The sequence below is a fragment of the Rhineura floridana genome, chromosome 3 (assembly GCF_030035675.1).
Source record: "Rhineura floridana isolate rRhiFlo1 chromosome 3, rRhiFlo1.hap2, whole genome shotgun sequence".
In the NCBI taxonomy this organism is placed as follows: domain Eukaryota; kingdom Metazoa; phylum Chordata; class Lepidosauria; order Squamata; family Rhineuridae; genus Rhineura; species Rhineura floridana.
The window spans coordinates 41,593,791-41,611,303 of record NC_084482.1 but is presented as its reverse complement, the minus strand read 5'-3'; the positions used below and the strand labels follow the sequence as shown (position 1 = coordinate 41,611,303).

The following is a 17,513-nucleotide window of genomic DNA, read 5'->3' as shown; positions in this document are numbered from 1 at the left end:
GCAGTGATGACAAATGGAGAGAAGAATACGAGTTTAAACCTTATTTACTTGTAGGCACAACTTTGTTTTCAAATTTTATCTTACTGTATTCTTACTAATAATACTTGAGTCTGAAATTTTTTAACTGCTGCCACACCTTATACATAGCTTAAGAGACCAGCAGTGAATGAGCAGTTACATTAAACTGAAACATTTCTTTAATAATTGTTGGGTCCATTGCCCAATATTTTTTTTAATCTCCTGACAGTTTCACCAGATGTGACATCCCCCTTTGCATCCCAGCAGTAGCCCTCTCACCCTTGCTTTTCTAGGGTGTCCATTACCACTGGATAGCCACTTTAATACAATTCTCTTGATAGTTTGCCACCACTGTCAAATAGGACCCTTTCTTAAAGAAAAGCTTCCATGCTACTTGACCTCTCTCTTCCATTTTTCCATATGTTTCTGACTGAGGGGGGAAACCCGACAGGAGCTGAGGAAGGTCTGGTTCGGAATAAACCTCCCCCCTGGGATCAAGACCAAAGAAATGATGAAATTTTAAAAAGGGTAGGCCTAGAAGTAGGCATTGTGAGAGCAGGGACACAGGGTATAAATTCAGAAGGGCAAAATTACCACAGGCCAAACCACAAGTGCCAAAGACACTTGAAGAGAGACACTGCTTACCAGTGCCTGTACGCTAATGCTAGGAGCCTCCGAACCAAGATGGGAGAACTGGAGTGCTTGGTCTTAGAGAAGAGCATTGATATAGTGAGCATAACGGAGACCTGGTGGAATGGAGAAAACCAGTGGGAGAAAACTATATCGGAAGGACAGGGAAGGACGTATTGGTGGCGGAGTTGTATACGTGAAAGAAGGCATTGAATCCAGCAAGCTTGAAACCCCAAAAGAGGCGGACTCCTCCACAGAATCGTTGTGGGTGGTGATACCATGCCCCAGGAGGGATTTAATACTGGGAACGATCTATCGTCCCCCTGATCAAAATGCTCAGGGAGACCTTGAGATGAGATACGAACTTGAGGAAGCATCCAAACTAGGAAATGTGGTAGTAATGGGTGACTTCAACTACCCAGACATAGACTGGCCGCATATGTGTTCCAGTCATGACAAAGAAGCAAAATTTCTAGATATTCTAAATGACTATTCCCTAGCCCAGTTGGTCATGGAACCGACCAGAGGGACGGCAACCCTGGACTTAATCCTCAGTGGGGACCGGGACCTGGTGCGAGATGTAAGTGTTGTTGAACCGATTGGGAGCAGTGACCATAGTGCTATTAAATTAAACATACATGTAAATGGCCAATTGCCAAGAAAATCCAACACGGTCACATTTGACTTCAAGAGAGGAAACTTCACAAAAATGAGGGGATTGGTAAAAAGAAAGCTGAAAAACAAAGTCCAGAGGGTCACATCACTCGAAAATGCTTGGAAGTTGTTTAAAAACACTATATTAGAAGCTCAACTGGAGTGCATACCGCAGATCAGAAAAGGTACCGCCAGGGCCAAGAAGATGCCAGCATGGTTAACGAGCAAAGTCAAGGAAGCTCTTAGAGGCAAAAAGTCTTCCTTCAGAAAATGGAAGTCTTGTCCGAATGAAGAAGATAAAAAAGAACACAAACTCTGGCAAAAGAAATGCAAGAAGACAATAAGGGATGCTAAAAAAGAATTTGAGGAGCACATTGCTAAGAACATAAACACCAACAACAAAAAATTCTATAAATACATTCAAAGCAGGAGACCATCTAGGGAGGCGATTGGACCCTTGGATGATAAGGGAGTCAAAGGTGTACTAAAGAACGATAAGGAGATTGCAGAGAAGCTAAATGAATTCTTTGCATCTGTCTTCACAGTGGAAGATACAGGGCAGATCCCTGAACCTGAACTAACATTTGCAGGAAGGGATTCTGAGGAACTGAGACAAATAGTGGTAACGAGAGAGGAAGTTCTAGGCTTAATGGACAATATAAAAACTGACAAATCACCAGGCGTGGATGGCATCCACCCGAGAGTTCTCAAAGAACTCAAATGTGAAATTGCTGATCTGCTAACTAAAATATGTAACTTGTCCCTCAGGTCCTCCTCCGTGCCTGAGGACTGGCAAGTGGCAAATATTCAATATTCAAAAAGGGATCCAGAGGGGATCCCGGAAATTACAGGCCAGTTAGAGTTACAGTTACAGGCCAGTTACAGTTACAGGCCAGTTAGCTTAACTTCTGTCCCTGGAAAACTGGTAGAAAGTACTATTAAAGCTAGATTAACTAAGCACATAGAAGAACAAGCCTTGCTGAAAGCAGAGCCAGCATGGCTTCTGCAAGGGAAAGTCCTGTCTCAGTAACCTATTAGAATTCTTTGAGAGTGTCAACAAGCATATAGATAGAGGTGATCCAGTGGACATAGTGTACTTAGACTTTCAAAAAGCATTTGACAAGGTACCTCACCAAAGACTTCTGAGGAAGCTTAGCAGTCATGGAATAAGAGGAGAGGTCCTCTTGTGGATAAAGAATTGGTTAAGAAGCAGAAAGCAGAGAGTAGGAATAAATGGACAGTTCTCCCAATGGAGGGCTGTAGAAAGTGGAGTCCCTCAAGGATCAGTATTGGGACCTGTACTTTTCAACTTGAATTAGGAGTGAGCAGTGAAGTGGCCAAGTTTGCTGACGACACTACATTGTTCAGGGTTGTTAAAACAAAAAGGGATTGTGAAGAGCTCCAAAAAGACCTCTCCAAACTGAGTGAATGGGCAGGAAAATGCAATTCAATATAAACAAGTGTTTATATTGACCCAGGGCCTGCAGGAAGAGAACATCGCCGCCCAGGGAAGGAGAGTCTGCTGCTGCTGCTGTGGGATCACCACCTCCACCACCCTTCCCTGTGGGACTTCTGCCTGGCAGACCTGCATCCTGCAGGACCAGGCCCCAGGTACCCAGCCAGCTGGGACTGATTGCTACCACCTGTCCCTCTTTGGAGGGATACATAAGCCGGCTGGCTGGGGTGGCCTGGGTGTGTGTTTGTTTTTTGTGTGCTGCTTTTTTTTTTTTTTTTGTGGGATTAAGGAGGATTAATTTTATGATGTTTTAATTGGAAATTGGTTTTAAATTGTTTAGGACTGTGGTTTGTTTTTGTATATGTATATTATGTATAGCTTTTTGTTATTGTAAGTCGCCTAGAGTGTCCACTAACCTGGACAGATAGGCGACCAATAAATAAAATATTATTATTATTATTATTATTATTAAAATTATGCATATTGGAGCAAAAAATCTGAATTTCACATATACGCTCATGGGGTCTGAACTGGCGGTGACCGACCAGGAGAGAGACCTCGGGGTTGTAGTGGACAGCACGATGAAAATGTCGACCCAGTGTGCGGCAGCTGTGAAAAAGGCAAATTCCATGCTAGGGATAATTAGGAAAGGTATTGAAAATAATACAGCCGATATCATAATGCCGTTGTATAAATCTATGGTGCGGCCGCATTTGGAATACAGTTCTGGTCGCCTCATCTCAAAAAGGATATTCTAGAGTTGGAAAAGGTTCAGAAGAGGGCAACCAGAATGATCAAGGGGATGGAGTGACTTCCTTACGAGGAAAGGTTGCAGCATTTGGGGCGGGTCAGAGGAGACATGATAGAAGTGTATAAAATTATGCATGGCATTGAGAAAGTGGATAGAGAAAAGTTTTTCTCCCTCTCTCATAATACTAGAACTCGTGGACATTCAAAGAAGCTGAATGTTGGAAGATTCAGGACAGACAAAAGGAAGTACTTCTTTACTCAGCGCATAGTTAAACTATGGAATTTGCTCCCACAAGATGCAGTGATGGCCACCAGCTTGGACGGCTTTAAAAGAAGATTAGACAAATTCATAGAGGACAGGGCTATCAATGGCTACTAGCCATGATGGCTGTGCTCTGCCACCCTAGTCAGAGGCAGCATGCTTCTGAAAACCAGTTGCCGGAAGCCTCAGGAGGGGAGAGTGTTCTTGCACTCGGGTCCTGCTTGCGGGCTTCCCCCAGGCACCTGGTTGGCCACTGTGAGAACAGGATGCTGGACTAGATGGGCCACTGGCCTGATCCAGCAGGCTCTTCTTAGAGTTCTTTCACATGACACGGTGAAATCATAAAATTACTTTTTAAACTTCCCTTGATTTTATCAAATAGTTTGACAGTGGTATGAAAGCTTCTGGAAGGTGTGGCAGTGGTGTGTGTGTGTTGCATACATGTGTATGTGTTTTCGTGCACTTCATCCCCACAAATTCAGAAATGCAGCACACTTGTCCTTTCCTTTTTTTAGATTAGCAGCGTGTACCTGCCTCTCTTTCCCCCCACAGCCCTAATGCTTGATCATAAGCTCCTATTGAAATTCCCCAATTAGGTCAGAAGAGGCTGGAGAAGTCTTTTGGCATTCATGGAATGGTATTTACCGCAGCCTTCCCAATCTGGTTCCCTGAAGATGTTATTGGTCTACAACTCCAATCATCCCTAACCTGATGGGAGTTGGAGTTTGAAACACCTTTGGGGAAGGCTGCTTCACTGACAGAAAACCTCTATGTGTGTGGTGTGTGTGTGTTGTGTGTGTGTGTGGTGAATCCTGATAAAACTGAAATGGAATCCTGATGAGATTCTGTGGGTGATGTCCGGCTGCTCCTGGGAACCAGTTGAGGTTCAAGTTATATTGGTGGCGAGGAGAACCTATGTTACCATCTATAGTTGGTTTGCCAATTATTCCCTTTTCGGAATAGGGATAGCTCAGCTGCTATGATACATGTACTGGCAACCTACTGGTTGGATTACTGTAGTGCACTCTATGTGGGATTGCCCTTAACTTGGTTTGAAAGCTTCAGGTAGTACAGAATTTGGTGGCCAAGGTACTGAATGAAGTGTCTGGCCATGCACATATTACACCTGGGCTAAATAAACTGCACTGGCTGCCTGTTAGCTAACAAGCCATCTTCTGGGTGGTGTAAAGCCATGAACTACTCAAGACCAGGTTATATAAAGGAATGTCTTCCTCCATATAGGGAGAGAGCATATCCCTGAGCTCTTTGGAGAAGGCCTTACTGATGGTGCATTCTGCAGAATGCCGTCTGATAGCAAAATGAAAAGGGGCCTTTTCCATGACGGCTCCTACTCTCAGGAGTGCCCTCCCACCAGTGATTTGAGAAGCACCAACTGTTGGGTGCTTTCAAAGTTTAATTTGGTTGCTCAAGCTTTCCCTAACTAGTAGCCCTGATCTTGCTGCCGCCTTACACTATTGCTGATATTTATAACATTTTTAAATTGAAATGGTTTTAATGCTTGTTTATTTTTATCTTTGTAAATTGATTCAAGTTATATTTATAATATGTAATATAGAGCCAGTGTTATAGTTAGGGTGTTGGACTATGACCTGTGAGACCAGGGTTTGAATCCCCACGCAGCCACGAAGTTCACTGGGTGACTTTGGGCCAGTCAGTGTGTCCCAGCCTAACTGGCCTCTCAAGGTGGTTGTGAAAATAAAAGGGGGAGGGGAGCACTATGTACACCACCTTGAGCTCCTTGGAGGAAGGGTGGAATATAAATGGAAGAAATAAATATAAATAATATATAAATATAGTGGGCAGTATTCAATGAAATAATTGCATTAGTGCAAGGATTAGCACTAGTCCAAGAGTACTTCCCCACCCCACACCCGTGTGTGCCTCAAACCATCTTCAAATCTGCTGCGGCCCAGAAAGAGGGTGCAGAGGGAGAAGAGAGGGAGAATGTTTTGTTGCTCAAGGAGAAATCCTTGCCTTTGATGGAACATTCACCACAGCACTACTTTAAATACAATCCAGTGTAGGTAATCAGTTAAAAGTAATGTTCATGTTATGATTTCTGTTGGCTGAAACAAACTTCTTATAAATATGGTGTTGTGCTTTCAATTTATAATTTCTAGATGGGAAGAAAGGAGGACGGCCTCTGGAAGAATTCAGTATTTAAATCATATTACACGAACAACACAGTGGGAGCGACCAACACGGTAAGAATCCTTGGAAGAAAACACTGTGTAGTAGAATCTCAGTGAATGAATCTGAGCACCCGTGCCTCTTGTGGATTTCAGTAGTTGGAGCTCATTATTCCTAGAAGGTGCTACTAGTTGCTACTCCACTCCCACACCCCCAAATTAGGGTTGCTCCTCATATCATTATTTTTATTAGAGGATCCTCCCTGATACTGCTTCTATAATGCAAATTCTTTGTGCATCATGATTTTCACCCTGTGTCTCTAAAAGAGATGGACATGGGTATAACAGGCCTGTGATGTGTTAATACTTGAATATATATAGCAGGGTTGGGGAACCTCTGGCCCATGGGCAAATTTGGCCTCCAAGGCCATCCCCCCCCATCTGATGTCAGTTGTGAGGTAGAGATATAGGTGGACTGGCTGTGTGACTGTCTTCCTCATGGGGAGCTTGATTGCGCAGTTGTTTGCTGCAGAAAACAGGACTGAAGTCACTGCCCATCAGCTGATAGGTGGTGAGATCAAGTCTGTGTGATCAAGTTCCTCATCAGAAAGCAGCTGATTCTTGCAGAAAGCAGCTTTGCCAGCCCTATACTTACTGCTTGGGAAGTACTGAGCGCATGGCTTGCAGTCCCTTGCGATAGGGTTCCCAAATGCCCAACAAGCAGCTGGCTGTCAGGCGCTTGGGAAGCGCTGCACAAGGTACTTTGTCAAGAGGGCAGGACAAGCTACCTGTCAATCATCTGGTATCAGAATGACATCAGGTGATTGCCAGATGGGTAGTCCTGTCAACCTGTCAAAGCTCACTGTGGGTGGGGACAGATCTGGCCTGCAGGGCTAAAAAGGTTCCCTGCCCCTGATATATTAAAACAGTAAAATAGGGAGAAGGTACTGGCATTACTCTTTTGTATTGAACAATTTGCACTTGGTTGTGACTTAGGGTTATATAGTGCTCCTTGTGGAAGGTAACGTAGTGATGTGGGAGAAGAAAACTGAGGAAGAGGGACTGGTCTGTACGTGAGTTGTTGCCACTGTGCCATAATTTCATTCTACAGTGAGGATCAGTCTGTATATTGGCTATCACATACCATTTTTCTTTAACTTTTTTATATGGTTTTAAGTATTGCATACTCTGTTGTTAGACTGTATCTCTGTTGAACATACTGTCAGAACATACTGTTAGGCCCTTTATCTCTTCCCTCCCCACACCTTGCAAGATGCAAACAGTGTATGTGTTTTTCTGTAAAACTGGTCTGGATATTTTGTGGCCACAAGTAGTATTTAATTTCTGTCATCGTGCTTCTGCATAGCATTCATTTAGATGAGTTGTTCTCAAACTTTTCCCCCCTGTAGTCCACTTTACAATTGTTACAACAGGCAGGAAAATTATTCAGTGGTCTGGCAAGACCCTCAGCAATTTTAATGTGCTGTGCTGATGCAGTATGATTTTTAACTGTTTTTAAAGACATGCTGCAGACCATCTGAATGAAGCTCGTGGACCTCTGGAGGTCCACAGACCACAGTTTGCAAACCCTTGATTGAGACACTAAATTTGTATGTGATCTTGGCACTTTATTAAATTAATGATTGATAATATTTGAATTAAATGTACTCATAGTTTAGAGCAGGTGTCACCACCGTGGCACCAGTAGGTGTACATGTGCCCACATATGCCTTACCTGGCACTCACAGAATCCCCTCCACCACTGAAATTAGGCTTGAAAGAAGCATACTGTTCTAGCTAGTACAATAGGTTGGGTGTGTGTGTGAGATGTCCATGACAATTTCTCGTTTGTGAATGTGCCCATGGGCCCAAAAAGGCTGGTGATCTCTGGTTTAGACGGTCCCTTTGATAGTGAAAGCATACTTTACTGTTTTTCAATAGGCCAGCATCAGAATACTCAAGTCCAGGTCGACCTCTAAGCTGCTTTGTGGATGAGAACACACCCCTTACAGGAATAAATGGTGCTACATGTGGACAGTCCTCTGATCCCAGGCTAGCAGAGAGAAGAGTGAGGTCTCAGAGGCACAGGAATTATATGAGCAGGACCCATCTACATACTCCTCCAGATTTGCCTGAAGGATATGGTGTGTAATTCTGAAATTGTGTAACTTGTCTTTTTCCCCAAAGACTGTGTACAGATGACTATGCACGCTGAAGATCTATGTGAGAGACTTCCCTCTTCATGCTTCCATGTTTTCTGGCCCCAATCTAGCATTGGTAGTTTAATAACTATAGGTGTACTACAGTATTCGGGGTTTGCTGTGAGGAAAAAATCCTGTAAATTCCTATTCTGATCATTGGCACTTTTCACAGAATCATGTACTGCTGAAATTGACTAGTCAAGATTCTGCTTCTAGTTTATTCAATTTCACTGTGATTGGGGGAAGAACATGTTAAGCTCTTGAAAGGAATAGGTGAGGGTATTGCCAAGATAGAGGGGTAGCCTTGCTCTCTGTGTGTGCGTTTTCAAAGATTTGTAGATGTGAATACTCTTGCTTTGATCATGAGGTGGGAGTGTTACTTTTTAAAAAATAAAAAGGCTGGTTTAGGTTTTTTGCACAGAAAACCACATGCCTGTGAGATCTTGTGTCAAGATGTTATCATGTTTGAGTATCTGTGTTATAATTGAGAAACATTACCAAATTTGGTAGGTCTGAGGGACAAGTAATAAAGACTAAAATATTTTATCTGAATTCAGTTTTTTGTAACTTTGTCCATAGAACATGAATATTCTTTGTCCACAGATAATTTAAATTAGGGGAACATGCATGTGTGCACACATATACCTAACCTAGACTGTTATGCATGCAGTGGGCTGGTTCCACGTGAGGATCTTCCCACTACATATGATAGAACTAATTACCTTGTGGAGGGGGTAGAAGGGGGATCTTGAAATATATTTCTTCCCTGTGCCCCAAGATAATCTTGCTGATAATTTGGTGGTGTGCACGGCCCCAGCCAGCATAGAACATTGAGTATGCAGGTTCAGTGTAAGATATATTTTTCTGTGTTAATAGCCATTGCATAGCAAGCAGTGTTAGAAATACAAGAAACAAATCCTTTCTCTCTCTCTTGACAGACCATGTATGTATGGAGTTTTTCCTTGTATCCTTGAAGGCTAATAAAAAATAGTTAGGTCTCTTGTGATTCTGAAAGACAAATACTTTAGTTCAAAGCAATGGGTTGGAACCAGACTAAGCGTATGACACTGGCAGTGGCAGCATGCCCATTTAATCTGGTGGGTCGGAGGCAGGACCTTTCAGACAATTTCTCTCACATACGTGCATACACCTTACCACACTTAATGCATGTGTACATACTCTCTCACACATGACACTGACACCCTCCCTCTCAATTATCTCTCCTTCTCTCTCTCTCACTCTCTCTCTCACACACGCCTATCTACCTAGTGTTTACTTTGTTTCTACCCTGTAGATGAGGGTGGGATCCTGGCCAATAGTGATGGTTTGCAATTGGCTTGGAGTTTAAAAGAGTGGATTGGCTGATTTGAGAAGATTGATAGAAACAGGTTGGAGAGTGAAATCTTCCCCTTCTCTCTCTACTAAAATGGAAGCATATAAGCATTGTGGAAGACAGAGAGAACTTAGGATTCTGATAGGGCAGAGCCCCAGTCACCCTGAGTGAGAAACCTCCACTGCACTTTGGGCCCATTGAAACTAATGGAACAAAGTTGTAATGACTACCTGAAGTGTGATCAACTCAGTCTTGATCCAATCCAATGTATATTATGGTATGGCCATGAATATGCACATTTTAGACTTCCTGTTTAATGTAATCCTCTATAGTTACACCTGTTTAGAAATACCATCCCATACATGTGAAAAATTCCAGGAAAAATGTGACTCATGTGCACTAATACACTTACTCCTCATGGCTTCTAAAGAAATTGTTCAGAATTTTCAGTTCTTTCAGTTCATAATTTTTTTCCAGATCCTGAGACCAACATTAAGATTGCAGTTCAGTTGTGATGATGTGGCTCTTATTTTAGTTTTTCCAGATAATAAGGCTTCCGTGTGCATGGTACCCTACTCTATGGTCTCATTACAAGGCTAAGAAACGTAATGCAAGCAAACTTGATACTTTTTGTTTCACTTTCAACCCTACCCCATTCTGTCAGGCTTGAGACACAGGTAACAGTTTAAGCTCCATAACCCCAAAAAAGTTGTCTTGTTAGCATAAGGGCTTCTGCCTGCAAAATTCAACTTCTGCTGCACTTGTGCCCCTGCCAGTCCTCTTTGGAATGTTGGGGGGGAAACCCACAACAGATTTGGGGAGGGCACGCAAGGAGGAGAAAGGAAGAAGTTGTCCTATTGTGAAAGTGGAAATCACAACTTTGTTGGATACAACCTGGAATATAATAGCCGATTGGGGAGATATATTGTATAAGAAAACTAAGTTCTGGAAGATGTTCAGGTTTTGCTAAATCTCTAGGGGAAAGATTTCTGTGGTATATTTCAGCATTTCCCAGCCTGGATTATAGTTCCCTTAATTCCTGACCATTAGCTGTGTTGGCTGAGGCTATTGGGAGTTGTAGTCCAGAAAAATCTGGAAAAGGCTGGTATGTTTATTTCTAATATACAGGCTTGATAACTCTGTCCATGGGGTTTTCATTAGGCAAGGAAACAATGTTTTGTTTTTACATGAACAGAGCAAAGAACAACCCAGCAAGGGCAGGTGTATTTCCTACATACTCAGACTGGTGTAAGCACGTGGCATGATCCCCGCGTACCTAGGTAAGTGGATGATATGTCTTTTGATTCTGTAAGTTAAAGTTGCTTTACAAATCAAATGGGTAATATGTAACAACATATACAACTGCAATAATAGCAGATTGGCTTGTTGGCAGGAGTGTATATTATCTATGAACCTGCGCAAGCCCAGAACTTGAAATTTGTTTTAAAAAATTCAGCATCCTTTCATTTAAAATGAGAAAAGCGGCATGTTTCTAGCCCTGATCCCTCTGCGTGAAGTAAGATGATTTCCCACTCCCACACTGTAGACATGTATGAAGAAGCCCCACTGTTCAGGTCCCCTACCCTCAAGAGACCCTTTTCAGGGGACACAGGAGGTTGCATGGAGGAGGAGGGGAAGAGAGAGGACGATTTGTGTGAGCTGTTTTTTACTCATGCAGTTGTTGGATACACCCCTTCTGAGATGATGAAGTTTATGGCATCTAGTGGCTAGTCTTCACAGTTGATTAATATTGTCTGTAGTACACTGCACCCATACATAAATCTTCACAGAAGATGCCAGTATTTATAAATGTGTCTGTCTTCTTCCACTGTTTTTTTTTACTCTTCAGATATCCTTAAAAGAGTGACATAATCATTGAGAACATGCAACCCTGTAGACAAGTATGGCAGACGATTTCATTTTTGTTTTAAGTCAGTATCCCATTAATTACTGTTGTAGTTATAACCTACATTTTAAAAAAAAGAAAATGTGATAACAGTTTTTTCAAGACCTGTAGTGGAGTGTTTTTCTGAGAGCATGTTTTTCTTTTCCTTTGGTGGGCTTGTTCCTTGGGAGAAGACATTCCTGCCGAATAGATCAAGTTTCTGAAACAATGTATACTCTCAGGCTTCATGGAATTGTTGTTACGTTTACACTTGAATGGCTCAGAGGCAAAATGCTGAGGTATTTTTCATTTTTATTTTGTTTTTGCAGGGATCTTAGCAACATCAATTGCGAAGAGCTTGGTCCGTTGCCTCCTGGATGGGAGATCCGAAATACAGCAACTGGCAGAGTTTATTTTGTTGATCATAACAACAGAACAACGCAGTTCACAGATCCACGGCTATCGGCTAACTTGCACCTGGTTCTAAAGTGAGTTCAAGATATCACCAGCACATGCTGATTGATATTTTAGAGCATATAAGTGGTTCTCGAGGGATGCATTTATAAGTTGATTGTGCCACTTTGGGTTATGTAATTTCATTGTATTGGTAGTTGTCGTAATTGGAGAATGGGGCATTGTAATGCCATGGAGAAAAGATCTGAAATGTATATTACTGAGGGAATACATGGAAGTATAATTATACCAGATGTAGTACAGAAGCGTAGTAATTTACATAGGCTGCCATTACTGTTTTAAACCAATAGAAAATAAATGCTTAGAAATACTCTTCAGAGCCCATTTTCATCTGGGTAGCAGAGCATATGGTAGTATGCAGGGCTTACAATTGTAGTACAAGGGAATGCAGGATCAAGAGCATGTGGACATGAAAGTGTGGTGAGGCAGAGCTTCTAGTGCAGTATATTAAGGGCTGTGGGAACATCATCTGCAGGCACATATTTTCAGATCTCAAGGTATGCTAAAGATGTGTTTGAAATGTACTTCAAAGATTTATGGCCGGTGTCCTCCAGATGTTGCAGAACTATAACTCCCATCAGCCCCAGAAAGCATAACCAATGGCCAGTGATGATGGGAGTTGTAGTTCAGCAACATCAAGAGGGCCAAAGGTTTCCCACACCTGTTTTATGGGATATGCTAGGCAACAGTAGCTTGGTTATTTAACCTAGGAAGCTGTTTGAACTGTTGTGGGGCATGATTCTGTTAGAAGCGTACGGTCAGGATTATACAGGGAAGCAGAATAATAGTTTGCCTCTACCATGCAATGTCTGTAGAGGACAATTAGAAATATTTGAAATATATAAACTACTAATTGTTTCAAAATACTATGGATGTAATGGCAATTAGAAGGAAAATGTGTTAACCATAAAGAGAGAACTTTTATTTGAGTTGCATCTCTTACACAAAGTCCAAATTATACCTGTTCTTAAATACAAATGGGCAAAACCTCTTATGAATGTTGGTAATAACCTTCCTCAGTGATGCAAGCATACTCTTTTCCTATCAAGGCAACATCTTGCTGAAATGGTTGGGCATCTTACTGTTTTATTATTTTATAAATATTTTCCAGTGTCATTTTGAGGCTTTTCCTTTTTTTGTTTTTTGGGACCTGGTGTAACCCAACTCTTTAAAGAAAACTTAGAAAAATAAACATGTCCCATGTTTCTAAGAGCAAAAAAAGATGAGATTTCAAAGGTACACAGAAAACAATGGAGTGTCCAGTGTATTTCAGGTTAAGACTCTTTTTGAGGGGCAATTCAATTAAGTTTCTTCCAAAGAAAACCAAAACCTTGGGTTACTTTGAGACAGCCTAGAAGATAAGACTATTGTGATTTTCCTTCAAAATAACTGATTCAGTTGCCCCCAAGGAACAGTTTTAACACTAAACACATAGGGCAATTAAATTGGCTTGTCCAAACCTTTTGAGGTCTTCTCTCCATTCACTTCTGCATTTTAGTGCCTTTCCTGCTTTTACTCTGTTGGTCATGTTTCCAAGAGCAGAAGAGACTATATAAATCAAATTTGCTGTTGTCTAGACAGAACTATCCATTTGTTCAGACTTCCTGGAATTTTATTTCATTGTTCCTCACTCCAACACCTTTTAAAGTCTATTTTTGGGGAAACACCTGCATAGCATTAAGTAATATTCCACAAGAGCTTGGTGGCTAGAAAAATATCTATGGCTAGGCATCATAAGCCACAGAACAAGACTGGTGATGGGTCTCTGGAACAAGATTTGTTTGTAGGGAGGAAGGCCATGGCAAGTAAAAAAGAAAAAGTTAAATTAGTGTTCAGGATATCTAAAATACTTGTGCAAATATGCACATAATGTAATTAGCTACTCCTTAGCAAATCTGCTTTGTTTGAAAAATCTGGGACTTTAATTATCTATTGGCTAGAGAGCAAAATAATAACCTGTGATATTTAAAGAGTCTGTAGATACCTACTAGGGAATAATGTAATTTTTAAAAGGTCTGTTATCATTCCAATATAAATTATTGTATTTGTTTTTCAATTACTTTTCAGTTTCCTAACAGTAATCAACTTATATCTACAAAAATGTGCTCCATATAGATTTCAAAAATAGCTGTGACAATCTTCAGGTAGCCTTTCAGTCGGAAAAATCTGTTTGCAGGCTCTTAAAATCGCAAATCCTTTTTGCACTTCTCAACCTATTATTGCATACTTAAGCTTTTTCATTCACACATCTGTCTTTCATTATGAAAGGATTTCAGAAATCAAACCAATAGTGTCATCAGCAAAGCCTACAGTCTGATAAATTTTCTCTATTATTGTCTTGTTGTCTGTACAGTATGTGAAAATGATTTCTCCCTTCTTTTCACTAGAGAGAAGGTAATTTTGGTGGTTTCAGTATATCCAAAGCCTTAGATTAGTTTTTTAAATAAAATAAGATAAAACAGCGTATGTGCCAGTGGAATTACATCACGTCTAAAATGCATTGCTTCAGTTGCCTTTCCACTCAATAAATAAGATTAGTATGTAGTATTAATATTAGGCAATTCTAAAGAGAAACATAGAGAGTGGAAGAACAGAAAGCTTACAGAGCTCAGGGTAACAGAACAGGCCACAATTTTATCCAGACGGTTAAAATAAACAAATACTTGCCTTGTTTGGGGTAAATTTTGATCCCAGTGAGATTTCCATTGGAATGATGGGGTCACTTTGTACCCCAGAGACTTCTCTTTTTTGGTCACCACAAGTGTGCTTAACAGTACCAAAGCACCTTGAGCCAAAAAAAAAAAACTTATTCAGAGGAGGTAGATTTTTTTCCTGGGCTGTATACGTTGGCTCCTTCTCTACATATATTGAGCAAACCACAGTATTTTTGGACCCTAGTTGTTTTTTTGTTTCCAGAAGAAAAACTAAATGGTAACTGACTGTAATTTGGGGACATTGTTCAGGTGACAGTCTGTGACAATGTCCTAGAAAGACAACCCTACAGGTCTACTCATGTGTAAATCACAAAGTGGAGAGGGCGGTAAGCATTTCTTGCTGATATACTGTACTGAGCGCTTCCAGGTTCTACTGTCCAGGCTGACTGCTGAATAACTGGGCGTAAAGCATGCCTCATGATCATGGCAGATTAAAGTCTGTCCCGTAGTACTCCAAGCTGGAGACACAGCTAGAAACGCATCTTCATGCAGGATGTTGCCTAATCAGTTAAGCTCCAAGAAGAAACATTGGTTTACCAGTTGTGGTTTGTTTTCTAGTTTGGAGATAACATTGAGTCAGGGATCGTAGCTTGCTGCCCCTATTCACACTAGGGGAGAGTGAAGTGGCAGCCACCTATATGTTCACAGTAAACCATTAACTATTGCTCACCATGACATGCATATGAAGCTCTATTAAGTGCTCTGCAGATTTCAGATTGCACCAAGGGCTGCTGAGAAGAAGGAACATTCAGTGGTTGACACCCCCTTATCTTTGGAATGATGACCAGGCAGCAGCTGGATTTTGTATTTCAAAAGATTTGGAAGTGGGGTGGGGGAATCAACCATTGCATGTTCCTTCTTCCCAAAACCCCTTGATGCATCCTAAACTTCCATATTGCCTAACAGAGCATCTTTAGACTGACCAGATGCAGACTCCATGACTACATCAATGCACAGCTTTTTTTTCTCCCATCTTTAATCACTTCTTACCATCTAGTCTGTTGAAGAGTTCTCAAGAATTCTAAAGCTGGCAGACTATTTTGTAACATTATGGCTGGTCTAATACAAGTATTACACTAATAAGGATTTTCAATTTTTTTGTATTGGCCAACATGGCTACCTTTACTTTCCCTAAGGATACTGAGTTATCCTGTTCATACCAAATTTTACATCTCATCTGAGTTTACATTTAATCCACACAGTGCTGACCCACGTGTAGAAGAATTTTGCAGCATTACAGATTAAGTTGAACCATTTAACATAGATGTTGCCTTGCTTGCAACCTATCTTTTGTGTCCGCCTCAGTGAAGAACATTGTGCAAAGGTCTTCCTGTGCACATACAGCTGAAATAACTTGAAACATAACAAGAATGTAAATTCTTAAAATGCTCTTTATCTTTCTGTCATTCTTCATCAGAATGACAGTGTCCTCTTATAGGTAGAAGAACATTTTCATTTTATTCAAGCAAAGTTATGGTATGTATATAAATATTTAACATGGAAGCAAATCATGTGAAATTGCATAAGCCATGTTCAAAAATAAAAGCTTTTTGTCTGCTTACAATGCAGCAAAATTTTGGCATGAAAACACTTCATGCATTTTTACCTTGAAAATACTTTCTTGTAAAGCTTTTCCCCTCAAATCTGAACTTTGCTTCAATACATTTTTGAGAATAGCTAGTGGAAAATATTCATTTATTACATTTATATCCCACCCTTCCTTCCAGAAGGAGCCCAGGGTGGCAGACAAAAACTCTAGAAGCGCTTTGAAACGTCTTAAAAACAAAAGCCTTAAAAACATACTAAAACAAAACAAACAGCAATTCCAGCACAGACTGGGAGAAGGTCTCTACTTAAAAGGCTTGTTGAAAGAGGAAGGTCTTCAATGGGTACTGAAAACATAACAGAGATGGCGCCTGTCTAAAATGTAAGGGGAGGGAATTCCAATGTGTTAGTGCAAATACCCCCTTCTTAGGGAAGGTGATTGAGAGGGTTGTGGCACAGCAACTGCAAGTACTCTTGGATGAAACATTATATTGACCCATCGCAGTCTGGGTTCAGGCCTGGTTTTGGGACTGAATCGGCCTTGGTCGCCCTGGTGGATGACCTTTATCGGGAGAAGGACGGGGAGTGTGACCCTGTTATTCTTACTGGATCTTTCAGCGGCTTTTGATACCATTAACCATGGTATCCTTCTGGGCGGACTTGGTGAGCTGGGTATTGCACTGTTTTACAGTGGTTCCGATCCTGGCAGCTGTGCTGTGGGGTGCCGCAGAGTGCCATCTTGTCCCCCATGCTGTTTAACTTCTATATGAAGCCCTTGGGAGCAGTCATCAGGAGCTTTGCGGCGAGGTGTCAGCAGCATGCTGATGATACCCAGCTCTATTTCTCCATAGCATCTGAATTGGGAGAGGCCATGAAAGCCCTGGACTTGGTGGTGGGCTGGATGAGGGCCAGTAAACTGAGTCTGAATCCTAGCAAGACGGAGGCGCTGTGGGTTGGTGGTTCCTGAGTTTGGATAATTGGTCAGTTGCCTGCTTTGGACGGGGTTGTCCTCCCTCTGAAAGAGCAGGTCCGTAGCCAGGGGGTACTCCTGGATACATCTTTGTTGCTAGAGGCCCAGGTGACCTCTGGCTAGGAGTGCCTTTTACCAGCTTTGGCTGGTGAGACAGCTGTGGCCGTTTCTGGACTGGGATAGCCTGACCACTGTTGTCCATGTACTGGTAACCTCTAGGCTGGATTACTGTAATGCACTCTATGTGGAGCTGCCCTTGAGGTTGGTCCGGAAGCTGCAGCTGGTGCAAAATGCAGCGGCGAGACTGCTCACTGGGGCAGGGTATTGCCAACATGTCACCCCGCTGCTGAAAGAATTGCACTGGCTCGAGATCAGGATACCTGAAAGACCGTCTTACCCCTTATATACCCAGTTGATCACTGTGCTGTGCAGGTGAGGGCCTCCTGCAGATACCATCTTATCAGGAGGTTC

At 41.7% G+C, this 17,513-nt stretch overlaps 1 protein-coding gene across 4 annotated transcripts in view; it reads left to right on the top strand.

The window, feature by feature from the left end:
- Positions 1–17,513, top strand: part of SMURF2 (SMAD specific E3 ubiquitin protein ligase 2) — a 167,557-nt gene that overhangs the window by 108,679 nt on the left and 41,365 nt on the right. For all 4 annotated transcript variants that reach the window (XM_061615549.1, XM_061615548.1, XM_061615552.1 and 1 more), the window contains 4 exons: positions 5,912–5,995; positions 7,862–8,064; positions 10,650–10,734; positions 11,669–11,827. In XM_061615549.1, coding sequence (XP_061471533.1) covers positions 5,912–5,995; positions 7,862–8,064; positions 10,650–10,734; positions 11,669–11,827 — 531 coding nt within the window. The remainder of the gene's footprint in view (positions 1–5,911; positions 5,996–7,861; positions 8,065–10,649; positions 10,735–11,668; positions 11,828–17,513) is intronic.